Source organism: Brassica napus, chromosome C1 (genome assembly GCF_020379485.1).
Source record: "Brassica napus cultivar Da-Ae chromosome C1, Da-Ae, whole genome shotgun sequence".
NCBI classification, from domain to species: Eukaryota; Viridiplantae; Streptophyta; class Magnoliopsida; order Brassicales; family Brassicaceae; genus Brassica; species Brassica napus.
The window spans coordinates 43,879,454-43,905,385 of record NC_063444.1 but is presented as its reverse complement, the minus strand read 5'-3'; the positions used below and the strand labels follow the sequence as shown (position 1 = coordinate 43,905,385).

The following is a 25,932-nucleotide window of genomic DNA, read 5'->3' as shown; positions in this document are numbered from 1 at the left end:
TATATGAAGAATTTAACATATAAAAACAGCTGAGTTATGTAAATAATTTTAGATGTTTTATTACTAATAAATTATTTATATTTTTTGTTTTGAGATAAAGATAAAAATTAAATGTCCATAATTCAATTATGTTAAAAGACCTTATTAAGAAAGCCCATGTGATTATCATTAAGGTAACTGAAAAAGACAAACAATAAAATAGGAAGTTTAAATTCATTTAAGCATATTTCATTAATGTAACTGAAAAGACAAGTAATAAATTAGACAGTTTTATTCGTTTTAGGATATTTCATAAATGCAACTGAAAAAGACAAGCAAAAAAATAGAAAGTTTAATTAATGAAGTAAGAACATTTTCAAATGATTACTTCTCTTTTAATAATATAGATTTATCAAATGGCAAAAAGAAAAAAAATTCTATCATCTCAACACCATAGACAATTTAATTTAATTTAAGAATGGGGTTGACTTCTATCATCTCAACACCAATAGAAAATTTAAGACTTATTCTTGGTTTCACCCCTGGAGTGAACCTTTAGGTTCAACAACCAATAAAATTGTGTTATTTCATATTCGATATCTTTTAAAAAAGTAAACAAAATATTGTCAATTTATATTATATTTTTTAAATAAAAAGGTAAAGAGAAATAAATAAAAAATAGTAGTAATTACAAAAAAAAATATTTTTAACGTCATCAGCAAAACATTAAACCCTAAATCCTAAACCCTAAACCATTGGGTAAACCATAAACTCTAGGATAAATCTTAAACTCTAGGATAAATCTTAAACTTTAAATCAAAATCACTAAACACTAAAACACTCAAGGGTTTAGGGTTTAGGGTTTAGGATTTAGGATTTAGAGTTTTATGGTTTAGTGTTTTTATTTAGACTTTAGGATTTACCCAAAGGTTTAAAGTTTACCTAAGGATTTAGGGTTTACCCAAGGGTTTAGGTTTACCCAAGGGTTTAGGGTTTAGGATTTAGGGTTTAGGGATTAGGATTTAGGGTTTAGGGTTTTGCTGACGACGTTAAAAAGATTTTTTTAATTCTTTTTTTATGTAGCTGCTATATTTTTTTTTATTTTAAAAACATAATATAACTTGATAATATTTTGTTTCCTTTTTAAAAAGATATCGAATTTGAAATAATGAACTCCTGTTGGCTGGTGAACCTAGAGGTTCACCCTAGGGGGTGAACCCAAGAATAACTCAAAATTTAATTTGATATATATTTTCATTATAACAAAGTAATCTATTATGGTAGCATCTTTTAACACTTGTGTCTTTTCATATAAATTTTATTGCTTCGCCATTTTTATGTCTTTTTCACTCTTAATAATTGTTATGATCATATATATATATATATTACTTTTCATGTATTTCCAATATATCTTATTTTGCAATTTTTCTATAAAATTCAGATGAAGTGTTATGAAAACATAAGTACACTCAAACACAATATGATTCTAGGGCGTGAGCAGAAACATGAGTACACTCAAAACACAATGTGATTCCTTCTCCGCAAGACACTTGTTGACAAGTTAGAGCAGTCGCGTCACCAAACGTTTCAGCCACGATTTGATGATCCAGCAACGCAAAAATGAAGCACCTCTACGCGATTGCAACCTCAAGATAAACGTTTCAATAACTTTTTAACGAACACACATTACTACAGAACCTTAAAAAAATGACAGCAACATTAAAGCGTTTCAACTACTCGTCTTTACTTAACTCTCGTCGGCTCCACAACTCCACGGTCTTGTCCTATCGTCATTGTCTCCCTCGATTCCAGGCACCGACTTCGTTTTCGAATTCTGAGTTTCGTTTCTTCCAGTTTAACCATCTCTTCTGTAAGTTCTCTTTCTCCCAGTTCTCCAAGTAACCATGATCTGGCTGTTCTTATGTTTGGTTTTGATTCGTTTCGTCAACGCATGTTACATGTTGGAGATGAGCTTAGCACAGGTCCATGAAGAGGTAAGCTCAAAATCAGGCCCGGCCCGTTAAGCAACAATTGATGATTTCGTTAGAAGACAAAATGTACGTCACTTTATAGAAGACGTCAGATCCATTGAAAGGATGTTCAGAAAAGTACAGAAAGTACAGAAAATGAGAGCATCGTCTCTTCATCACAGACAAAGTCTCAGACGACCTCGACCATTAGACGAGCTCGGCCCAGACGACCTCAGACCATAAAATAGAAAGATACTTGTTTAAACGAACTGTTTAGACGAGCATCTTTAGTTTTTGTAATTGACCGAGCTTGTTTATTCTTGACTATTAATACGAAAATCTCCACCCCTTTACATCATTTATAAATATTACATCACCGACCGAATATGAAAACAACAATTGGCGCCCACCTTGGGGCAGGGGATTCTTCTTCACCTCAAGACAGCTCGACAGTCACAGAACCCACAGCGCAACCAGACGCCCTGATTTCTGCAACCACCGACCATCCTGGAATGACGAGCACACAATTAGCTGCAATGACAATCTCGGACCACCTAGCCAACACCTCGACGCCAGTGGCGACGACCTCGGACGAACCATCAATGGTGGCAACCTCGGACCATCCAGCCAACACCTCGATGACAGTGGCGACGACCTCAACCTAGCCATCAATGGTGACGACCTCGGCTCTACCAGCAGCAGTTACGAGCTCGCGTCATCCAGCCGACACCACGTCTCTCATACCGACGACCTCAATACCTAACACAAGAACGACGTACTCCACTCAGCCGGACATCTCCCTGATCTTTCAGACCCTTCTCGGTAGGATCGACGAGCTCGCTCGAGGAACGACCTCTCGCTTGGACGACCTCGCGCATTCTCAGATTATTTGCAACAACCGCATCAACGAACTCCAGTCTGTCGAAATTGGCGCATCAAAACCACAACAAGTTGATATCACTCCACGACTCCAGCGTGTTTTGTTCAGCGATTTACCAACACCAGTGACCGGTTCAGGACAGCAGCAATCAATCCAAGCCAACGATCTACGTGAACCAATCACAAATCCCGGACAACAACATCAGAATTATATGAACGAATCTTCAGCACCAATCATCGACTCCAGACAGCAGCGCCCAGGCGCCAACACTAATTTTCTGCAGATCACCAACAGGGAAACCCAACACAGAGACGACGACATTGAAGACATGAGGGCTCAGCTACAAAACATGAAATCCAAAGTTCATCAGGCAACCAGCGCAGCACCAGAGATCGATCGTGTACTCCGCGAAACCCATAATACACCTTTTACAACTCGTCTCCTCAGTATTCCTGTCCGACATCATAAGAACAAAATCAAACTCCCGACTTACAACGGAACATCTGATCCAAGAGAGTATCTCACCGCTTTCAGTATCGCAACGGGGAGAGCCAATTTTTCACCAGAAGAACGCGACACCGGTCTCTGTCAATTGCTTGTGAAAAATTTAAGCGGACTCGCCCTCGGTTGGTTCTCACGCCTTGAAGCTCATTCTATCGACGACTACAATCAACTCTCGACGGCTTTCCTCAAACACTACTCGCTGTTCATCCAACAGAGTGCAACTAATGCCGACTTATGGACTCTATCTCAACGGAGACACTACGCTCGTACATCGAAAAATTCAGAGCCATTGTTTCTCGCATCACCGTACTCGACGAAGCAGCAGTCCTCGCACTCCGAAACGGTCTTTGGCACGAATCTCCATTCCGAGAAGAGCTCATGAAGTATAAACCACAGACTCTGGACGATGCACTCCATCGGGCTATCACTTTCATCGAAATCGAAGAAGATAAAGCTGCATTCAGCAAAAAACACGCAGCCGCCAAAAAATCATCTTCAAAGGATAAAGAGCTTGACGAATACAACGAGCCTAGACATCATTATGACAAAGCGTACAGGGATGGAAAGAGCAGAAAAGCATCCAATTATCAAATCAGCGACAAACCATCCAGTCGCTCCACAGGAAAGCAGGCTCGCAACAGTCAAGGATCAGAAGATGCCCAAGCATATTGCAGCTACCATAAATCTAAGACCCATAATACAGAAGAATGTCGCCATCTACAGGAGTGGTTGTTGAACAAGTACCGCAACGATCGGGATTCATCATCTAAAGACCAGCAAAACGACAAGGCACCAAAAAAAGAAGGTGAACGTTTTCGACAAGTCAAGGAAGAACGCGATCGCCAACACGGACAGAAACGTCCTAACGAGCAAACAAACGCAGACACAGAGGCTCACAAGCGCGCACGCGACGACCGAAATAATGAGCAAAAACGCGAAAGAACTCCCCCACCTCGACGTGTAATTAACATGATCATGGGAGGTCTCTAGACTTGCAAAGACTCAGTCCGATCAATCGAAGAATACGAGCGTAAAACATTCACCTCGTAGAAATGGGGAGGCATCAGTCACATCAACGATAAACCAAAAGATGGCTATGAAATCAGTTTCACAGAAGAAGACACCAAGGGATTAGACACGCCACACAACGACCCCCTCGTCGTTGAACTCAGGATAGGTGACTGCGAAGTGACACGCGTACTGGTCGACACTGGAAGTTCAGTTGATTTAATCTTTTCAAAAACCCTTCAACGGATGAATGTCAAAGATTACAAGTTGAAGCCTTGTAAAAGACCACTCACAAGTTTCGCCGGAGATACAAAAATGACAATCGGAACAGTCAAGCTCCCAGTCTACGTAGCAGGAATCACCAAAATCGTCAAATTTGTGGTTATCGAAAGCCCTGCCATTTACAACGCCATACTCGACACCCCATGGATACATTCAATGAAAGCAGTACCGTCTACGTAGCATCAGTGCATCAAGTTTCCCACTACGTCAGGAACCTACCCCGCTCCGAGATCTGTTCTCAAGTTCTGCAGCTCCGCGCTCACACTTAATCAAATTTGTAAAATAAAAATACGAGATCTGTTCTCAGTGCTGCAGCTCCGCGCTCACACTTAATCAAATTTGCAAAATAAAAATACGAGATCCGTTCTCAAGTGCTGCAGCTCCGCACTCACACTTAATCAAATTTGCAAAATAAAAATACGAGATCCGTTCTCAGTGCTGCAGCTCCGCACTCACACTTCAATCAAATTTGCAAAATAAAAATACGAGATCCGTTCTCAGTGCTGCAGCTCCGCGCTCACACTTCAATCAAATTTGCAAAATAAAAAAAATATACAGAGATTCGTTCTCAAAAAACCAGCCCTACAACATTTCAACGATTAAAAGCCGTGAAAAGAAGAATGAAAACAAACATGAAGAATTCAAGCATCATATAAAAGAAGTCCAACATGATCGATCATAACAACAAAAACCAACAAGAAGACCACCATCCATATCCGAAAGAGATCAACATGATCAAATCATAACAACCAAAGTCTAAAATAAGAGCATAAAAATAAAAGATAGCAGCAGCCACGCAGGGCCTTGACGATCACACGAACTAAACTACGGGCGGGAAGGAACTTGACCCTCACACCTCACATCCGAAGACGCAGCACCAGCACGCTCAGCCACACGACGACGACTTGCTTCCTCACGACGACAATTTTCCTCCTTCCCTCTTGCCTTAACAACATCTTCAACCCCCGCAGTCAGAGTCAGATGAACAGGAGAGAGTGGACGAGTAAAATCAAAGGAAGGGATATCAGCCAGTTCCTTGGGTTCAAACTCAACACGAACAACCAAGTTTGCTTTCTCCTTCCTCCGGACCAATTCATTCGCAAGATGATTAACCTTACCATCAGGAATAATTATTGCCTCTTTCTTCCAAGTCTTGGCAGCATCAAGCACTCCCACAATCTGATTCACTCCATACATAGATGTGCGAACAACCTTCTGATTTTCCACATACCTCTGCACCTTTTCCATACGAGAATTAAAAGTATCAAGCACATCATCATGTCTCGTTACTGCCCTGCGATACCTCCTACCCGCCACCTGTTTTTCCTTCTTAAAACGCTCCAAGTCGGCCGCTTGACGCTTCTTCACCCGTCCAGCTTCCAGAGCTATTTTTGCAGTGAGTCTTTGAACTTCTTCCAATGCATCTGAGGACACTTTCTTCTCAGCCTCATACTTACCGCGCAGAGCCGCTATTTCCTCAGAACTATCAGCCTTGCCCTCAATAGAAGCAAGCTCAGCCTTCGTTTTTTCAAGCTCCGCCTTCACCTCTTCAAGCTCTTCATTCTGATTAACCACCAATTTGTTCGTAAACTTTGTAGCCTGCACAAAACAGCACAAAAAATATATATATCCTTTAGTTCAAAACCATAAACCATAAAATAAAATAAAAATAAACTTTGAAGAGAGAAACAATTATCTTACAACAGCCAAGTGACGAGCGAACTCCTGATACCACTCACCGCGCCTGCCGTGGTCAAAAGGCAAACCATCAACGCCACCCGGCGATTGAAACAACTTAAAAAGATCACCACATCCCGAGGACAAACCATTGAATGAATGTTCAAACGGTTCAAAGGCAGCCTTCTCCGCAGCAGGCGACTCAACCACCAAAGACGGCTCGACATCAGAGCTCACAACTTTGCGAGATTTCGAAGGGGGCACGTTTTTTGGTGAATGACCAGCGGCAACTCTTTTCTTCACAACCTTCTCGCCTCCCGCAACAAAAACTTCCTTTCCGAAAACACCAGCGAACGGAACAGGAACTGTCGTACTAGTAAGACCCGCAACAATACTACGAGCAGATGCCGAAGGCTCCACACCGGCGGTACACTGACCAGACTCAACAAGGGCATCGTCACTACCTCCAGCAAAACAGTCAACCAAACTCGGAATCTCGCTCAAATCCATCTTTCTCCAACAAGCTACAAAATCAACAAAACCATACAAAATTAGTAACATATCTAAACCAAGATCTCAACAATCAAAGGCATTTAACCCAGCAAAAGAAAATGCATATTTCCAACCTTAGTCAATAAACGGGATGCACCGCCAAACCTCTGTCGCCTAACCACAATCCATTCCCGAGCCTTCGTCCCCTTAAAGTATTCCACGCACTCACTATCACCAGGAGCAAGAGGAACACCAGCCATATGACGACCTGCAAAACAAGACAACAATCAATTAAGAATATCAAAAAACACACACCAATAAGACTTAAACTACCATTGTAAGGATTCCAACTACTCCTAAAAGGGGCACTCATATCAGAAACATCAAGGACCGACGAAGGTGCAATTCGAACATTAAAAACTTCTTAATCCATCATAACGTTTTCTCTTCCTCTCCCCAACAACACCACAACCAGTCTTCATAGACACATAAAAAGCCCCGTCCGTTTTATCACACCGAGTAATATGCGCAATACGTTCAAACAAACATAGGCTCATGTGAACACCAATATCCGCGGCTGTGAACAAAGCCGCAACTATGTTTCGAATAGCATCATGAGTTAGTTGAGCCAGTGCAATAAGATGTTCATCACAATACGCCAACAGCAACCTCGGGAGGGGAAACCACAAATGATACTCGGTGAACCAGAAGTCATAAACACAAAGCCACCCATCCGGAACCGTCCACGGACGTTCATCCTCGCCAGGGATACGCGCTTCTATGACTCCATTGCGGCAACAGTTGGCTAAGATCCACTTAATTGTGTCCTCACTAACAATAGAAGGAAATGACTCCGATGGATCCGGATGATTACCAAGACGACCTATGAAACTCCTAGGCCTTTCCCTCGCCTTCCTGACCCTCTTTTTCTTCTTCACATAATCACAAGGATCACCAAAGGCATTAAGCGAACCAGCCAAGCTTTCTTGTTTTATTTTTTCTCAAAATATCAGTAACATCGGCTCGACGATCACTGCTTCCGTTGGCATCATCCCTCCCATCAGCTACAACAGTGATCTCTAGACTACCACTAACACCGCTTTGCTCACCACTAAAATTATCCTGCTCATCACTAAAATCATCATGCTCATCACTAAAATTACTACGTCTATCTACACCATCTCGGTCACCCATGTCATCATCTCAACAGCGGCACGATCACCGTCACTAGCAAACTCGTCTTGCTCACTTTCCTCATCAACATCAACGTCACCGGTTCCATTCTGCTCATCACCGGCGCTTCCCAGATCACCATCATTTTCAACATCAACGTTTTCAACATCATCATCTCGTCCGTCATCTCCAACAACGTTATCAGATTCATTAGCAACATCAGCGCCATCCGCAGATTCCTCAGTATGAGAACTCGAGTACGAACTACCATCAGAGGAACTTGTAGTTTCCGACGACGACTCTCTCGCTCGAAAGGATTTCGCCAACTGCATCTGCTCATGTTCCCGGATAGTTTCCAACATAGTCGTCTTCACCAAAGATGACGAACTCGAGACAACAGGAGGCATTTTCAAAGATAGTTTCGACCCTCCAACACCTGGCTTTGCCACCAAATTTTTCCCGTGCTCATCAAAAAGAAACTCGGTCCCTTCCTCGATCAAACTCACGCTTACCCTATCTTCTGCTTCGCTTCCCGTAAGTGTACCTACCTCAGCAAAAATAACAGATTCAGCAATCTCCGACCACGACTTGCGGCCATCAGCAAGCTCCATCTTACGAACCAACAAAGACAGCTGCTCACGAGCAAACTCCCCATCCAACGAACTCAACCCCACTTCATCACAACACGGCTCCGTCGAGCTCGGCATAGCAAGCGACAAGCTCGTACCCTCCACATCTCGACCACATTCTTTCACCAATAAAGAACCCGATGCAGCAACAGACGAAATCAAGCTCGGAACTGCCATCGACGAGCTCACAACACCGGGAGTCGACCTCAGAGCCACCGACGACAAGCTCGCAACACCAGGAGCCGACCTCGGAGCAACCGTCGACGAGCTCGGGATATCAGAAAGTGAGCTCGGGATCTTCACCGGCAAGCTCGGAGCTACCACCGGCGAGCTCGGAGCTACCGTCGACGAGCTCGGGATCTCCACCGGCGAGCTCGGAGCTACCGTCGACGAGCTCGGGATCTCCACCGGCGAGCTCGGAGCTACCGTCGACGAGCTCGGGATCTTCACCGGCAAGCTTGGAGCTACCGTCGACGAGCTCGGGATCTCCACCGGCGAGCTCGGAGCTACCGTCGACGAGCTCGGGATCTTCATCGGCAAGCTTGGAGCTACCGTCGACGGGATCTCCACCGGCGAGCTCGGAGCTACCGTCGACGAGTTCGGGATCTTCACCGGCGAGCTCGGAGCCACCGTCGACGAGCTCGCAACACTAAGAGCCGACCTCGGAGCCACCATCGACAAACCTTCACCAGTGACGATCTCAGCCACCATCAACGAACCTTCACCAGTGACGACCTCAACTCACCCTTCGACGAGCTTGAACAACAGAAGACAAGCAGACCACAAGACAAGCTCAGCTCCTCCTCCAAATCGAGCTCGGTCTCTTCACCCACATCACAGACCGCGAGCTCAGCTCCTCCAAACAAAGCTCAGCCTCTCACACCACAAAACACGACCTCAACACTTTGTCTACCGTAAAAAAAAAGAGAGAGGAGAAGAGTAATGAGAAGAAGCTCAAGCCGACCTCACACCCAGAAGTTCATCACCAATGACCAAGCTCACGACAAACAAAAGAAGAGGCCAAATAATAAAGAGAGAAGGGAAGCAATGTCGGCAAGGAGGGGCCAAGGAAGAAGATACTAATATATATATATATATATATAATATTAATTAAAGAAGGAAAGGACCAGACAAAAATAATAAAGAGAATGAGCAAAAATTTTTTACCTTGTTTCCAAATGGGGGACAATGACAAAAAATAATAAGAGGTTCAACCATCACTTATATAGGAAAGGAAAAATGTGTTGCCCTATTTCCCGAAAGTTCCCGAGCCCGACCTGATTTTCTCAGACAGAAGATTACAGAAGAATTCACCAAGATTCAACACTTGGCGAACTGTGGGGGGGGGGGGGAATTGTTGGAGATGGGCTTAGCACATGCCCATTAAGAGCTAAGCCCAAAATCAGGCCCGGCCCGTTAAACAAGAAAACAAAACGTACGTCACTATAAATAGAAGATGTCAGACTCATTGAAAGGACGTTCAGAAAAGTACAGAAAGTACAAAAAAGGAGAGCATCGCCTCTTCATCACAGACAAAGTCTCGGACGACCTCGACCACTAGACGAGCTCGGCCCAGACGACCTCATACCATAAAATAGAAAGATACTTGTTTAGACGAATTGTTTAGACGAGCATCTTTAGTTCTTGTAATTGACCGAGCTTGTTTATTCTTGACTATTAATACGAAAATCTCCACCCCTTTACTTCATTTATAAATATTACATCACCGACAGGATATGGAAACAACATGTTCGACGAATTGTCTTAAAGATTCGCAGTTTCAGTATATAACGTTGATGATACGTAGAACAGAACTATATGCTATTTTTTTTAATCTGAATTACAGCATCTCTCCAAGGAATACAATCTAATATTCCATTTGTTAGGATCTGTTGTTTGATCACACCTTTTGTGTTAAAAATTCGTTATTATAATTTGATTTTTTTTTATTATTTTATATATATTACTCGGCAATGCAGCTTCACCTCTGATAGGGTAGCGATTAAAGCCAATGGAAAGAGTTACTCTTATGGCCAGCTTACATCCTCTGCCTTGACCATATCTAAGTTGTTCCACAAGGAAGATACTAAAAATGTATGTCTGGGTGATCTGTTTGAAGTTTTGTTGCTATTTATACTTGAAACCCATCCCAATTTGTTTCATTTTCTTTATTTAATATATCTTTTCTTTGCACTGTTGTTAGGGAGGTGAAACTAGGAAGTATGGTGGGTTTAGTAGTCTACAAGGAGCTAGAGTTGGAATTGTGGCGAAACCTTCAGCTGAGTTTGTTGCAGGAGTCCTTGGGACTTGGTTTAGTGGTGGCGTAGCTGTTCCACTTGCACTCAGCTATATCCTGAGGCTGAACTCTTATATGTCATGAACAATTCGGTAATATGAAAATCTGTTTTGCCTTGCTATTTTTCATATGGTTTAAATTTATTGTTCACTTTGCTTGAGATTTTGAGCCTACCTGCTAGTTGTAGTCCTTGCTCAGTAGAAAAGGTACTTGAATGGTTAGGTTTTCTTGGTTGGCTCTGTCTTGTACCACATTCAAGCTTAGCAAAATGAGTTTGTTTTTTTTGTGCTACTGTTAACGCTGTGATTATACGTGTTCACATTTTCTAGGGCTATAATCTTGTTGTCTTTGGTTTATAGGACATATCTGTGTTGTTGAGCACGGAGGACCATAGTAAAACTATGAAGACTATAGCAGCAAAGAGCGACGCTAGATTTCATCTGATTCCCCCTGTTGTTAACTCAACTTCAGAAACTATTACTCACAATCAATTTCAAGATGACAGTTTTGAAGGAGAAGATAAACTTCTAGGTAAGATTGTATATACTTGATATCATGATTTATATTTAAGGCTGCCACTACACATTCAAGCGTCACTGTTCTGTCTGTTTCTACATCACATCACTTTTTAAAAGTCTGTGCAGATGATCTATTAGATAAGGATAGACATATATATTTCAGATAAACATACTGTCGTAGTTATCTCCTATCTTTAAGGATCTTACGTCTTGTATAAATACTATCGTTGTAACCTTGAGATGAATATACAGAAACAGAGTTTATATTAGCTTGTTATGGTATCAGAGCCAGCAAACTAATTTTTACAAAGCTAATATATCTTCCGAACCACCAAAACATCTTGTTACGGTGAGATAATTTTAAACCTACCTCGGTTACCATGGCGTCGCAAACAGGAGCTACTGGAGGTGATAAGAATGCTCTTGCCTCTCCTTATTATCTTCATCCTTCAGATAATACGGGGCAAGTCTTGACACCCATTCTTTTGAATGGAGCAAACTATGAAAGATGGGCAAAGCTAATGCTCAATTCGTTGAAAAGCAAACGAAAAACAGGGTTTGTTGATGGAACTCTTACAAGGCCGGTGAACAAACCAGAAGAAGAAGAGAAGTGGGATATGGTGAACGCCATGATCATTGGCTGGATTTACAGCAGTGTGGAATCAAAACTGCGACCGTCAATATCTCTGGTTGACAGCGCAAAGATTATGTGGGGAAGCCTTCAACGGAGGTTTTCTATGACTGATGATACAAGAATACATCAACTGCATTCTGAGATTGCATCCTGCAAACAGAATGGTGATGCAGTAGAAGTTTATTTTGGCAAACTGAAAATCATGTGGGATGATCTCGCTGATTTTGACAAGGGTTTCTCGTGTTGTTGTGGAAATCCTGAGTGTGAAGCTGTGATGAAGTATGAGAAGAAAGAAGAAAAAATACGTGTGCATCAATTCCTTATGGGGTTGGATAATTCACGGTTTGGTACAACACGCTCGAATCTGTTGAGTAGACAAGCTGAACTCAATCTTGAGTCGGTTTACTCGCAAATAATTCAGGAAGAGAGACACTTGAATGTTATGCGGCATGAGGATAAGTCACCTGCAATAGGTTTATCCGCGGTAACACAACCTACCTCATTGCAACAGTCTCAACAGATCATTACCAATGCTCAGGCTGCAGCTGCTCGGTTTGCAAGAAACAATTCAGTTTGTTCTCACTGTGGGAAGCAAGGACATGAAGTAAATCAATGCTTTCAAGTTATTGGATATCCAGAATGGTGGGGTGAGAACAACGCAAAACCAGGAACAGGTCGAGGGACAGACAAAGGAGGAAGAGGACGAGGAGGAGAGTCTCAACGAGGCAGAGGACGTGGTGGTCGTGGATCTGGGTTCCGTGCATACAATACCCAGGCTGACACAACATCTGAAGCTCAGGGTCAAGGCTTTCCAAACTTCACACCGGAACAATGGGCAACCTTAACTCAGTTTGTGAATTCACAAAAATCGAGCACCAGTGAGAAGCTTGGTAAGAAAGATAAACTTGTTTTCTTTGGAAAAGACAGTAGATATGATATCATCATTGACTCGGGTGCCTCACACCATATGACTGGAGAAATTAATCTACTTAGTGATGTTGTCACAATCGCACCAGTTCCTATTACAATGCCTAATGGTAGTATAACTTGGGCCACACGACAAGGACAGTTGAATCTTGGTGGTCGTCTCATATTGAGACGTGTCTTCTATGCTCCTCATCTCTCTGCAACTCTCATATCTATATCTCAACTGCTCCAAGATATTGCTGGATTCATCCTATTTACTAAAAAGTTTTGTGTGATACAGGACCTCGCCTCGAAGACTTTGATTGGTGCGGGTGAAGAGCATAATGGGGTTTTCAAGTACATGGGTTCCGTTTCTGTTCAAGCAAATCATGTGGAAGCTTTCCAGACACGAGATCTGTGGCACGCACGCATGGGTCATCCATCTTCTGGTGTTCTTTCAGTTTTGTCATCTTCCGCTGGTTTTACAAAAAATATTGGAGTTTTAGAGAGTTCTTGTGGTACTTGTCATCGAGCTAAACAAACTCGAGATGTTTTTCCAATTAGCATTAATAAAGTTGATGAGTGTTTTGCCTTGATTCACTGTGATTTATGGGGACCATATCGTGAACCATCCACAACTGGAGCTCGTTATTTTTTAACCATTGTGGACGATTTCTCTCGAGCCGTATGGACAATACTCTTATTAGAAAAGAAGGAAGCACCACAAGCCTTTAAAACGTTTTGTGCCTATGTTGATCGTCAATTCAACAAGAAAATAAAGATGGTTCGCAGTGACAATGGGTCTGAGTTTATAACTCTTAAAGGCTACTTTGCATCTCAAGGTATTCTTCACCAGACTTCGTGTGTTGAGACCCCGCAACAGAATGCACGAGTGGAAAGGAAACATAGACACATACTGAACGTTGCGCGCGCACTTCTCTTCCAAGGACATGTACCAAGGCATTTTTGGGGAGAAAGCATACTAACGGCGACCTATCTGATTAACCGAACACCATCACGGCTGTTACATAATAAGACGCCGTATGAGATGCTCTATGGTAAAGCACCCTCTTATGACAATCTTAGAGTATTTGGAACTTTGTGTTATGCTCGTCGAATAAAGCGTGGACAAGACAAGTTCGATGAAAGAAGTACTAGATGCGTATTTCTTGGCTACCCCATGGGAAAGAAAGGATGGACGGTCTGTGATCTCGAAACAGAACGCATTTTTGATTCAAGAGATGTAATCTTTCATGAAGACATATTCCCATTTGCTCTTACCAACTCATTGTCTGAAACTATAGAGCATGTACCGGTCCCTACGCCACATCCGGCGACTTATGATGATGATTTTGATCCTGTCTCTCCCACTGCAGTATCGGAGACAGGGGGAGCTTTGAATTCCCCTCAGACGAGTACCAGTGAGCCGTCTGTAACCAATGAAACCAGTAAGACTACGGAGGCGACAGTTGGTGATAATGATCAAGGGGGAGCAAGTAATACAGAAGAGACTACTACAAACGAGCAGTCAACATCAGAACCACTGGGCAGAGGACACAGGACTAAGACACAGTCTGTTCGCTTAGGTCCGTATGTTACATATACAGCTCAAGTAAATGAAAACCCCACGACTGCTCTTCACCCATCACATCCACCATCATCGTCTTCAGGTAAGTGTGCCTATCCCTTGGAGAATTATGTATCGTTTGATCGTCTTGCTCCACATGTTCAGGCGTTTCTTCTTAAAGTTGAAGCTCAGCTTGAACCAACTTCATTCAAGGAAGCAATGAAAGATAAAAAGTGGAGAAACGCAGCGACTGGTGAGATAGATGCGCTGGAACGTAGCGGTACGTGGACAGTCACTGATCTACCTCCGGGAAAACAGGCCATTGGATGTAAATGGATATTTAAAATCAAGTTCAATGCGGACGGAACGGTTGAACGCTATAAGGCACGTTTGGTAGCATGTGGAAACAAACAGGAGGAGGGTGTTGACTACAATGAGACCTTTGCACCTGTTGTCAAGATGAATACAGTGCGCACCTTGCTTGGCATCTCTGCTGCTCGTGACTGGGAACTACATCAGATGGATGTACATAATGCATTTCTCCATGGTGAACTAGAAGAAGAAGTTTACATGAAATTACCTCCTGGCTTTGCCTCCTCTAAACCGAATCAAGTCTGTAAGCTGAATAAGGCACTCTATGGCCTTAAGCAGGCTCCTAGGTGTTGGTTTGCACGATTAACTAAAGCTCTACTTGCATTTGGCTTCAAACAGAATCGTCTAGACTACTCTCTGTTTACTCTAAATCGAAACAATACTACACTATTTGTGTTGGTCTATGTTGATGATTTGATTATTGGTGGAAATAATTCTGAGCTTATCACCAAGTTTAAAGAACATCTGCATCGGTTTTTTCATATGAAAGACTTGGGAGAGCTTCGTTATTTCTTAGGCATTGAGGTTCTAAGAAGTAAAGCGGGTATATACTTGTCACAACGTAAGTATGCTCTTGATATTGTGTCTGAATGTGGACTTCTGGGTTCAAAACCGGTCGACACACCAATGGAGCAGTATCACAATCTTGGGCGTGATAATGGACCGTTTTATACAGAACCAGCACAGTATAGAAGACTGGTTGGAAGGCTTGTCTATCTTACTATCACACGGCCGGAACTAAACTACCCAGTGCATATACTTGCTCAATTTCTTCAGAAGCCACGGCAAAAACATTGGGACGCAGCTGTTCGTTTGGTACGATATTTAAAGGGTCTTCCAGGCCGTGGAATATTGCTAAGTGCTTCGAGTGATTTATCACTGTCTGCCTACAGTGACTCAGACTGGGCGGCATGTCCACTTACTCGGAAATCTCTTACTGGCTACATTGTCATGATGGGTAATTCCCTTATTTCGTGGAAGACAAAGAAACAACCAACGGTCTCGCGGTCCTCCGCAGAAGCCGAATATAGGGCTATGGCGATGACTTGCAGTGAACTGAAGTGGATGATCGGTGTCATGGATTCTTTGGGGATTAAACAGCGGTTCCCGATACCTTTTCATTGTGATAGCAAAGCAGCTATCCATATAGCAACAAACCCGGTCTTTCATGAACGAACTAAACATGTGGAGGTGGACTGTCATTTCGTTCGAGACTACATTACAGCTGGGATTATTGCAGCACATCACGTTGGCACGATGGAACAGTTGGCTGATCTGTTGACCAAGTCGCTTGGACGTCAGCAACTACATTACTTACTGGACAAGATGGGAGTTCAAGATCTTCACTCACCACCTTGAGGGGGAGTATTAGATAAGGATAGACATATATATTTCAGATAAACATACTGTCGTAGTTATCTCCTATCTTTAAGGATCTTACGTCTTGTATAAATACTATCGTTGTAACCTTGAGATGAATATACAGAAACAGAGTTTATATTAGCTTGTTATGATCCAGCATTGATCGTCTACACTAGTGGTACAGCTGGTAAACCAAACCAAAAGGAGTTGTACATACTCACAAAAGCATCAACTCCCAGGTATATATATTCAACCCTCCATTTAAGCAAAATGATGATTTATCTTAGAAGCTTGTAAATGTGTGCAGGTTATAATGCTAACTGAAGCTTGGGAGTACACAGCTGCTGATCACTTTCTCCACTGCCTCCCACTACATCATGTTCATGGTCTTTTCAATGCTTTGTTTGCCCCTCTTTACACCCGGTCTTCGGTAATTTATGTATACATATATGCTTCCGTTACCTCTTTCAAAATAACAGGCTGGTTATTGATGTTTTGATTTCCTCCTTGAAGGTTGAGTTTTTGCCCAAATTCAGTGTTAGTGAAATCTGGCGCAGATGGCGTGAATCATATCCGTTGAATGATGAGAAAACCAACGACTCCATAACTGTATTCACTGGAGTAAGTCTTACTTGTTTTTGCTTTTATTCCTTAAACATGCTTTAGCAAAAATGTTGTGTAACATCATATAAGATAGTCTTGTTGGCTGTTTTGATCAGTTTCTTATCAAGATTTAAGTTGAGAGAGATATATAATAAATTAGCTTTTTCAATTGGTATAAAAAAAGTGAATGTTGTGATATACAGGTTCCAACCATGTATACTCGGTTGATACAAGGTTATGAAGCAATGGATCAAGAAACGAAAGAGTCCAGCGCTTTTGCTGCGCAGAAGCTTCGCCTGATGGTAAGTAACTATCATTCATACTCCTTAGACGGATAATCTATCATTAATATCCTTAGAAGTGCTTAACATGTTTGGTGATGAAATTCAATTTTTTAAGATGTCTGGCTCATCTGCTCTTCCTAGACCGGTCATGCACCAGTGGGAAAGTATCACAGGTCATCGTCTTTTGGAACGGTATGGCATGACTGAGGTAAGTAGAGCTTTTCCTGTCTCTCCTAGGTTCCTTCTGAAAAAAGACTTTTCTTAGTAGTTCAATCTGATTGATTTTGATTGTTATTTTATAGTTTGTAATGGCAATATCAAACCCCTTACGTGGTGCACGGAAGGCAGGTACCGTCGGGAAACCACTTCCCGGTGTTGAGGTCAGTAAGATCTTTTAACTAATGTTCAGACCGAAGCTATGAAACTGAAAAAAAGAAGTTTGTAAACAAACATTATAGGCTAAGATTGAACGAGATGAAAATGATGCGGATGGAGTAGGTGAGATCTGTATAAAGAGCCCATCTTTGTTCAAGGAGTACTGGAATCTTCCACAAGTGACTAAAGAATCGTTCACGGAAGATGGATACTTCAAGACCGGGGATGCTGGGAGAGTTGATGAGGATGGACATTACGTGATTCTCGGACGTAAGCAGAAACATTCAAACATACAATTTATGAGTTGCTTTGTGTTTCTTTCTCTTTGAGACATGTTCTCTTATCTGGTGCTGTCGGATCAGGTACTAGCGCTGATATTATGAAGGTTGGAGGTTACAAGTTATCTGCTTTAGAAATCGAGTCAACCCTACTCGAGGTAAACATCAACATCCATTTGAGTTTTTTATGGTCATTGAAGGTATCAGAAGCTTTTTTTGGATGTGTGTTATGCCAGCACCCCACGGTTGCAGAATGTTGCGTGTTGGGGTTGCCAGACAAAGATTATGGGGAAGCGGTTACAGCGATAATTGTAGCAGAGAGTGGAGCAAAGAGGAAAAGAGAAGAAGAGTCAAAACCTGTGATGACCTTAGATGAACTCTGCGGTTGGGCCAAAGACAAGCTTGCTCCTTGGTAGTGTCTTTACAAAAACTGACCAAGCTAGATAAAATATTCACCATCTTACCGATACTTTTTTATTTTCTTTTTCTAGCTACCAACACGTTTGCTGATATGGGAGAGCTTGCCACGCAACGCCATGGGAAAGGTAACTAAAAAGCCTTTTTTCACTGAATGAGATGGTGTTGTTTGGTGTAAATAAGAATCATTCTCATACTTTTGAGTTTGCAGGTGAACAAGAAAGAGCTAAAGAAATCTCTGGATCATCAAGAGTAGATTCTCAGACTACCATGGATCTCTTTATCTGCTTCTTTGTTCTTTGATTGTAATACACATTTGCATTAAATTAATAAATATATCTATATATATTATGTTGTTGACTTAAACAAGGTCAGGAATCAAGACCAAGCTATTTGGAAATAAATCTTAATTTGTTTATTTATATGACTCTGTACTTTCTTCATAATCATGAAGAACAAGTTAGAAAAGGATTAGCGTTGACCAGTGTCTTCTGATTCCGACATGCGACCGTTTAGTTTAAAATAGGCGACGTTGGCCAATCAGGCAATCACAAACGCAATAACGCAAAGGGTATAAATGGTAATTAATAATAACTTATCTGCTCTTATATTCAACGGAGTTTTATCCTCAATTCGCATAGAATATCGAAACATGGAAGACTCAACGATCCTAAACACCACAACGTATCTAGAAGCGTTGGCGCAAGGAAACGGTCTAAGCGAGATAGAGGTTTTAATCCTACAAGGCTTAGAACTCATCCATGTCGGAAAAGGAATCATACGATGTAAACTACTCGTCACGGATCGCGTCGCGGTATAAAAAGGATATTTAATCCTTTTTGTTTCTACCATTGGTGAATTTTCGTATATGAATGAAGAGATGATGATCATGTGATTCTCAGGGAGATGATGGAACTTGGCACGCCGGGGCTATTACGGCGGTGATGGATGCGATCGGTGCTGCTTCTGTCTACTCCACCGGCGACGGACTCCATTCTTCTGTTGATCTCAACGCTTCGTTTTATTCAGCGGCCAAGATTCATGTTCGTATCCTCTGTCCTTTTGTTTCTCACGTCTTGTTAATTAACATTGTTGCATGGTAAGAAAAAAAACATTGTTGCCTGGTAAATAGTAGATTAGATAAGATAAAGATGAAAAAAAGTTACTAACTTGCAATATAAATATGTTTTATAATGAATTTTACTAACCAAAATAAAGTCAGTTTATGGTTATGACAACATTCTTGCTATGTGATTTATGCACATCCTCTAAAACTTACAAAAACAATCATTTAGAAACAAAATTTTAAGTGGTGTTCAAAAAAAATTAAATTAATATAGATAAGGATAAATGTGCAGGAAAAAGTAGAGGTAGAAGCAAGAGTGAAGGGGACCAATGGAAGGCTAAAATCATCTGTGATTGAGATTAGAAGAGAAAGAGATGGAGAACTCATAGCCACAGGAAGGTTGTGGATGGCTCCACTTGTACTCAAAGCCAAACACACTGGTTCTTCTAATCTTAGTAAGCTTTGAATTATTATTTATTTTTTTCTCAAATTTAAACTTACTATTTAAACATAATTACCATTTTGAAAAATTTGATTCTCTTTAATCGAGTTAGCCAACTTAGGCATACACACCAGTAGTGGCTTCTCTAAGGAATAATACACACCTAGTAAGATAATCCTCACTTTCCTAAATCCAAATCCAAATATATATAATTATAATTACATGCATAAAAATATATTAACTTATATAACACACACCATGAATCTTTAGTTTAATCTAACAGCTTCTTCATGTTCTTCTCCTCTCACACCATTAGCCTTATCATTCCTCAACTGGTCCATCGTGGGACCATACGACCAGCTACACACTATGTAATAAATGACATTAACGAAGCTCAAGATGGCTAAAACCCAATAGTAATAATCATAATGACCCTTGTTGATATTATCTTCAATCCAGCTCTCTCCACCCTTCTTTGAGCTATTCTTGACCACATTGAGGATCACACTAGCCAATATATTAGCCACTGCCATTCCTAGACCAAACAAGGCAGCCGCAATGCTAGACATGCTTTTAGGAAACTCGGTATAGAAAAACTCCGTCTGTCCTATCCCGGTTAAGGCCTCTGCCAAACCGTGAAGCACATACTGCGGTACGAGCCACATCGCTGAGATGTTCACTGTCGCGGTTGCGTTGTTTGCAAGTCCTTGGCTTATTGCGGTTCTTCTTCGGTAATGCTCAACAGTTGCGGAAACCGCCATTGCTAGGAAGGATATGAATAGACCTAACCCCATTCTGATCTTGACATTGATTCTAACCGGTTTGCCTCGGATCTTGGAAGCTAATGGGAGGATTGCACGGTCGTAGAGAACCACCCATGCTATTAGGGCTATGATTGTGAACATGCCAAAAGATCCAGGTGGGATTTTGAAGGTTGAATGGTCGCTCAAACGTCTATCCATTGAGTTAGCTTGAAGCAACTGAAACGAGTTCTGGCTCACGTTTATAGACATCATTATCCCCGTGGACCATACCGGTATCACCTTGACCAAAGCCTTGAGTTCCTCAACTTGGTCCGTTGTACAGAGCCTCCATGGGTTTAAGGCCAAACCATCAGCACCAATGTCTTCCTCTTGGTTGCTTGTTACACAAGCTTTATTCAGAAACCTAATTAATTGCAACATTTTGTCAAAACTCTTTAAACCCATCAAAAACGATATATAAGTTTTTTTTTACATAAAAAATCATTCTATTATTCAGATATATATAATACAAATTAATTTTATATTACCTCAATTTGTCACTTGGAGCTTTAAGTTCAGAATCGTTCAGGTGGTAATAACAGCCATATGAGTCATTCTGACCCGGTAACATTAACTTCCTGTTCACGTAAGCTGCAACAGCTACTTGAGCCAAACCAGTGAACAAACTCTTGGTCGCATTGCGTTTAACATAGAGAGGAGACGCCAAAACAAACAAGATACCCGCGAGTAGCATGAGAATCGCTGGGACTCCAAACCCTATTCGCCATCCCAAGTGATCTTGAATGTAAACAATGACAGTGAAAGCGATCAAGACAGCAACCGATGAAGAAGCGTAGTACCAACCAAAGAAACTCTCAAGAACCCTCTCGTTCTTGGGATTCTCTTTGTTGTCTAATTGATCAGCACCAAATGCTAGAGAACACGGCCTGATTCCACCAGATCCAATCGATATAAGTGCAAACGCGAAATACAAAAGTGCCAACTGAGAAGATGTCGCTGCCGTAGAACTGCACTTGGTTACGGTAGATGCTACACACGGTGATGGCTTCACTTGTGGTAACATCGCCGTTAGCCATAGAACCATCATCCCCTGTAACGTTCAATTCAAACAATTCATTAACAAAGACTTTATATTATCAAGTACTCAAAAACATTATTTAATGTATATGTGATTTACATTATTAGCATGACAGCTTAGTAAAATATGTTCTGTTCATTTCTTTCGTAAAATCTGTAGATGTCTTTACAGAAAAATACTTCCAAGAGCAAGAATCCAAATTTAAGGAACATATTGCTCTCTAATGAAAATGATTGAACGAGGTGAATGATTGCTATAGATTTTTAAAATCAATTGATGTCACGATTTACATTTTTCTCAAGTGGATGACTCACTATCAGAATTCACACACAACTTGCCAGAAAAGTCAGAAGGCCACCACAACCACAAGGTTAGCAACCAGAATTTTATAAAAATAAATAAATTGATGATAATGATACTTATATTCTTTATGGATGTTTAAGACTTGTTGTGATATAATCACATGGACATTTCAGAATACCTGGCTTTTTGTCTTAATTTTACCGACTTTGATATATATACGATTTAATTTTGTGGAAACAAGCACTAAAAAAATAAATCGCTTTAGTTTCATTTATTGGACAGCAATTTCAGGGTGGCACATGCAACATGTGAGAAATTTTGACTCTTTACGGAAAGAGGCTTCTTCTACAAAGCATAATCATAGATCTTAAAATAGAAAGTTTACTGTATACATATATATAACCTTAGTGTTGTATACTTCAACAAATAAACAGCTATTAGTGATTCAGGAAATGATACCAAATATAAAATATTCCCTCAAATTTACCAGCTAGTACAAACAAATTACCCTTCCGAGGGTTTTAATAAATAAAGAATTACTTTTAGAAAAACCTCGTACCATTTAATTCCAAGAACCATAATTATATGATTGTTAGATTTTATTGAATTGTCGACGCAAAGTAAAGTCCAATTATTGGTTTACATCTTTCACCCAAATCAATCTAAACCGAAAATCCCGGTTTGTGATTTCCAAATTTACTATAAAAACAATAACCTGAAATCCCCTCAGTACTCTTGACAAGAAACCGTATAAACAAACCATTTACAAACCCGAAGGACAAGATGTAAATTAATGTAAATCAAACCGGAAAACAGACCGGGTTAAACCGGGAAATGAGAAGAACCATAAACCGGTTCTTGAACTGAAATTTTTTTTTTTTTTTTGAGAGGCGGTGAAGTTTAATTACCAGGAAACTGGAGAGAGAGGCAATGGAGATGGTGAGAAAGCGACCCAAATAAGAATCTGAGAGAAAAGCTCCAACGAGAGGCATGAAGTTAGTAGCAGCGACCCACATGAACAACACGTTTTGTCCTTTCACAAGTCCTAATCCGTAATCACTCATCAGATAAAGAATCATGTTCTGTAACAATCCATAGCTCGCCACTTTCTCGAACCCCTCGTTTGCTTCATCCACCAAGAACAACAAGAAGAAGACATTTAGAGAACAAGAAGCGATCCAATGAGAAGAAGATAGAGAGAGATGCAATGTTTTTTATTACCAATGATGAAGGGCATAGTGAGAAGTCCACCCTTTGGTCTTGTGATTCTGGGTTGAAGCATCATCTCCTTTGACTCTGTTTGATCTGGAGGGTTCTCCATTGTTACTACCTTTCAGCCGAGAGAGAGAGAAGAAGATCTTTGTCTTTGTGTGAGAGCTTTTGAGTTAATGCAATCTTATTTTTCAGTTTAGACAGCTAGGAATCTCTGTTTCTGCGACGAGTGCGCGCAATAATAAATGGGAGATACAAAATATATTCTTTTCAAGGCAAATTAGATTGAATTATTATAATTATGGGACCTACATAAAAAGATATTATATCAATTCATCGAAATACTCTTTTAAAAATATGTATATGGGGTTTCATTCTTCGTATATCTAGAAATTCAAGCTGAAACAAAAAGAAAAAATTACAATACGAGATACTCTATTTACACTTGGACATACTTCCATGGAGTACTTTTTTTATTGTGATTTTTCTGAAATGCCCTTTTATCTAAACAAACCAAATATTTCTTTTTAATCAATTAAGTATTTTTTTATTTATATCCAATTTTCTACTTATTCTTTGCTCTTCTGCCGAAAAAGAATCCTAAGTAATTACATACTAATTCTTCATCAACTGACGGCAAAGTGTAGAATCTAAAAATATTTTTACAAACCATAATCCACTTTTGTCTCTCTTTCTCTATTGACAACAAGGTCTATTACTGGCCGTTTGGAAACTTCATGGACAAGAGAGACAGTAAGATCAAGGAGAAGCTCGTGAGCGTGAAGCATTCCACAGAGGTGAAAGCATTCGACGAACAAACCGCCATTGTGAAGCAGAGAGGAAGAAGGTGGAGGTTAAGCTACAAGTGGCGAGCATTGAGAAGATGATGGAAGAAACCATTAAAGCTCTTCGTTTTCAAATCGATGCTCTTAATCAAGACATTGTCAACGCTTACGTCTTTGAAAAAACAGAATTCTTTATTGCTCGGTCTTTCTCGTACTCATTTACAAGTAATTAAGATGGAAAATTTATATGTCTCTCTCTTTTGGACTGTTAGTTTCTAGTTTCAAAGAAAATAGCTTTATTTGTAATTTAGTGGATAACAATTTACTAACCACAACCACTATTGTATATTAAATTGTCGACCACATCCACGAGACTATCCAATTCATGCCCACATCCACAGGTTTTCGAAGAGACGATTGAACATTTATTCCCAAACACAACTAAACCACAACTATCATGACCACAAATTTTGGGCATACCAACACCATTGTCCACGCTCTTGTCAACTAATTTCACTAACCACGACAATTATGCGTCCATAACCATGCCTTTCACTACACCAAAATTCATGACCACAACTGCTTCCTGCCGCACACAATTCAACTACAACTACCTTAACCACTGCTTAAATACCAACCATCAGATCAATCTTAAAATAAAAAAATCTATCGGCTGTGCTAAAAGCTCAGAGTTCCGTAAATCTGACACATATTAATTATAAACCTACCTTACTGCTTTTAGTAGCGATGTACTTCTTTTAACAATAGCTGTCGGCCCTTTCAAAAATAACTAAATCTAACGGCTCGCCATAAGGCCCACTGTCTCATGCACCTACCCATTAATTGCAACCGGACAATCTAACTAGATACTCAAACCTAGTTCCTTCGACCCTTATTTCTTAACCACGAAATCCATCATGTCCAACGAACGGGAGTTTTTAGAAGAAAAAATGATAAAGTAAGTCACAAAGTACTCCTCAAGTCCAGAGTACGTGAAGATGCAAACAAAACAGGAAAAATAACCTTCTATGTAAACAACTCAAACAAAAGTGCCAGGAAAACACACGTATTTTACAAAAATCATTGAAAATTATAATAATGTGGGTACATGTTTATATATATTTTCATCATAAGAAACAGTATAAGTTACATCTAACTTCCAATGTTCCTTAGTCCATGTTATCACGTCAAAAAAAAATAAAAGAGACGTCAAAACACACTAACCAGAGAGTTTGCAAAGAGAAGAAAAAAAGAACGAACAGATAGTGTATTTAAATATATACCTACGATAACTAAGTCTATCATTACATTTTTTTTTGCTTAGTCTAAAAGGTATTTGAGCCGAAACCCAACTAATCCCTTAACGGAGATAGTACCAGCGATTAGTTCGGTTCCAAATATTTTTAATGTAAAACGTGGCTTTAACTTCGTCTGGTCAAGCAAGTAACAATTATTTTCTTGCAGAACTTGAATCTAAAACTAACAGATTTTTGTGTTAAAAAAAACTAACAGATTTACATTTGTCCTCAAATTTTTTATTACCACCACTGTTACATTTCGCATAATTTATTTCAAAGAACTTTCATAACTCTTGCTTATCTTATGGAAAATCAGTTTCATCTCCACGTTTACTACAAAACATTTATTATCTGTTCTATTAAGGTGATATATTCAGAATATAGTCACTCTAAATCATTTCTTGAGCCTTGGGCATTAGTAAGAAACTATGTGTTCTAGCATTATAATAGTTGTTGATCTTAATGTCTTCATTAATCCTTTTCTTGTAAGAAGATAATGTTATATTTTGGATTAAGAACGCTTGTAGGGTATGTTGCTTTTGAGAAATGGCCCATCACAATCAATTTAGTTGTTGTTCATACTTCAAGAAGATAAATTCCTCATTACAGCATGGAAGAAACTGATGTGCCTTGTTACTGGAAGAAAGATTAGATCGTTCTAGATGATATTAAACTTGTTCAGAGACTAGATAATCAATCTGTTCTTCAAAGCTTGCCTTTTTTTTTCTTTTTTGATCACCTTCAAAGCTTGCCTTCAAATCCTAATTTATTGGTGTTA

The 25,932-nt window shown here is 40.4% G+C and overlaps 6 protein-coding genes and 1 long non-coding RNA gene across 9 annotated transcripts; 3 read left to right on the top strand and 4 right to left on the bottom strand.

The window, feature by feature from the left end:
- Positions 1-5,244: 5,244 nt before the first annotated feature.
- LOC106376852 lies at positions 5,245-9,660 on the bottom strand. Its single transcript, XM_013816978.3, has 4 exons — positions 9,559-9,660; positions 6,927-7,060; positions 6,325-6,824; positions 5,245-6,222 (listed from the first exon to the last, which is right to left on the bottom strand). The coding sequence occupies exons 3-4, from the start codon at positions 6,808-6,810 to the stop codon at positions 5,449-5,451; spliced, it is 1,260 nt and encodes a 419-aa protein (XP_013672432.2). The 5' UTR covers positions 6,811-6,824; positions 6,927-7,060; positions 9,559-9,660; the 3' UTR covers positions 5,245-5,448.
- LOC125580052 (endochitinase A-like) lies at positions 6,894-9,305 on the bottom strand. Its single transcript, XM_048744012.1, has 4 exons — positions 7,983-9,305; positions 7,810-7,914; positions 7,214-7,724; positions 6,894-7,060 (listed from the first exon to the last, which is right to left on the bottom strand). Exons 1-4 carry the CDS (start codon positions 9,303-9,305, stop codon positions 6,894-6,896), a joined length of 2,106 nt encoding a protein of 701 aa, XP_048599969.1.
- A 390-nt stretch (positions 9,661-10,050) lies between the features above and the next one.
- LOC125580051 (malonate--CoA ligase-like) lies at positions 10,051-11,002 on the top strand. Its single transcript, XM_048744011.1, has 3 exons — positions 10,051-10,091; positions 10,574-10,688; positions 10,798-11,002. Exons 1-3 carry the CDS (start codon positions 10,051-10,053, stop codon positions 10,972-10,974), a joined length of 333 nt encoding a protein of 110 aa, XP_048599968.1. The 3' UTR covers positions 10,975-11,002.
- Positions 11,003-16,562: 5,560 nt separating this feature from the next.
- On the top strand, positions 16,563-18,509 carry LOC106376853 (malonate--CoA ligase-like). Its single transcript, XM_022695213.2, has 10 exons — positions 16,563-16,679; positions 16,763-16,870; positions 17,056-17,154; positions 17,252-17,344; positions 17,439-17,516; positions 17,595-17,781; positions 17,874-17,947; positions 18,026-18,173; positions 18,281-18,334; positions 18,418-18,509. Exons 1-10 carry the CDS (start codon positions 16,563-16,565, stop codon positions 18,507-18,509), a joined length of 1,050 nt encoding a protein of 349 aa, XP_022550934.2.
- On the top strand, positions 18,237-23,333 carry LOC106376854. 3 transcript variants are annotated; one of them, XM_022695212.2, is made up of 6 exons: positions 18,237-18,334; positions 18,418-19,020; positions 19,109-19,249; positions 19,565-19,727; positions 21,859-21,926; positions 22,142-22,341. In XM_022695212.2, exons 2-6 carry the CDS (start codon positions 18,784-18,786, stop codon positions 22,169-22,171), a joined length of 639 nt encoding a protein of 212 aa, XP_022550933.1. In that variant the 5' UTR covers positions 18,237-18,334; positions 18,418-18,783; the 3' UTR covers positions 22,172-22,341. The 3 variants fall into 3 exon arrangements, with proteins under 3 accessions (XP_022550933.1, XP_048602164.1, XP_022550932.1); XM_048746207.1 differs by lacking the exons at positions 21,859-21,926; positions 22,142-22,341 and adding an exon at positions 22,750-23,333; XM_022695211.2 differs by having other exon boundaries at positions 21,859-22,341.
- Positions 18,767-19,558, bottom strand: LOC125580918. Its single transcript, XR_007318641.1, has 2 exons — positions 19,415-19,558; positions 18,767-19,327 (listed from the first exon to the last, which is right to left on the bottom strand). It is a non-coding gene; the product is annotated as an uncharacterized LOC125580918 (long non-coding RNA).
- Positions 19,879-23,311, bottom strand: LOC106376851 (protein NRT1/ PTR FAMILY 1.1-like). Its single transcript, XM_048746206.1, has 4 exons — positions 23,081-23,311; positions 22,768-22,985; positions 21,006-21,568; positions 19,879-20,881 (listed from the first exon to the last, which is right to left on the bottom strand). The coding sequence occupies exons 1-4, from the start codon at positions 23,178-23,180 to the stop codon at positions 19,981-19,983; spliced, it is 1,782 nt and encodes a 593-aa protein (XP_048602163.1). The 5' UTR covers positions 23,181-23,311; the 3' UTR covers positions 19,879-19,980.
- Positions 23,334-25,932: the final 2,599 nt, after the last annotated feature.

Coding starts and splice junctions, on each gene's coding strand:
- LOC106376853 (XM_022695213.2), top strand. CDS start 16,563: ATGCTAACTGAAGCTTGGGAGTACACAGCTGCTGATCACTTTCTCCAC. Junction 17,782..17,873: donor ACATTACGTGATTCTCGGAC/GTAAGCAGAAAC, acceptor CTGTCGGATCAG/GTACTAGCGCTGATATTATG. Junction 18,335..18,417: donor CACGCAACGCCATGGGAAAG/GTAACTAAAAAG, acceptor TTGAGTTTGCAG/GTGAACAAGAAAGAGCTAAA.
- LOC125580051 (XM_048744011.1), top strand. CDS start 10,051: ATGTCAGACTCATTGAAAGGACGTTCAGAAAAGTACAGAAA. Junction 10,092..10,573: donor CGTTCAGAAAAGTACAGAAA/GTACAAAAAAGG, acceptor TCGGCAATGCAG/CTTCACCTCTGATAGGGTAG. Junction 10,689..10,797: donor ACAAGGAAGATACTAAAAAT/GTATGTCTGGGT, acceptor CACTGTTGTTAG/GGAGGTGAAACTAGGAAGTA.
- LOC106376852 (XM_013816978.3), bottom strand. CDS start 6,810: ATGGATTTGAGCGAGATTCCGAGTTTGGTTGACTGTTTTGCTGGAGGT. Junction 6,223..6,324: donor TCGCTCGTCACTTGGCTGTT/GTAAGATAATTG, acceptor TGTTTTGTGCAG/GCTACAAAGTTTACGAACAA.
- LOC106376854 (XM_022695211.2), top strand. CDS start 18,784: ATGGTAATTAATAATAACTTATCTGCTCTTATATTCAACGGAGTTTTA. Junction 19,021..19,108: donor TCGTCACGGATCGCGTCGCG/GTATAAAAAGGA, acceptor TGTGATTCTCAG/GGAGATGATGGAACTTGGCA. Junction 19,250..19,564: donor ATTCAGCGGCCAAGATTCAT/GTTCGTATCCTC, acceptor ATAAATGTGCAG/GAAAAAGTAGAGGTAGAAGC.
- LOC106376851 (XM_048746206.1), bottom strand. CDS start 23,180: ATGGAGAACCCTCCAGATCAAACAGAGTCAAAGGAGATGATGCTTCAA. Junction 21,569..22,767: donor CCTCTCTCTCCAGTTTCCTG/GTAATTAAACTT, acceptor TGAACGTTACAG/GGGATGATGGTTCTATGGCT. Junction 20,882..21,005: donor GCTCCAAGTGACAAATTGAG/GTAATATAAAAT, acceptor GCAATTAATTAG/GTTTCTGAATAAAGCTTGTG.
- LOC125580052 (XM_048744012.1), bottom strand. CDS start 9,305: ATGGTGGCTGAGATCGTCACTGGTGAAGGTTTGTCGATGGTGGCTCCG. Junction 7,725..7,809: donor GCAGTGATCGTCGAGCCGAT/GTTACTGATATT, acceptor GATTATGTGAAG/AAGAAAAAGAGGGTCAGGAA. Junction 7,061..7,213: donor ACGTTATGATGGATTAAGAA/GTTTTTAATGTT, acceptor CTTGTTTTGCAG/GTCGTCATATGGCTGGTGTT.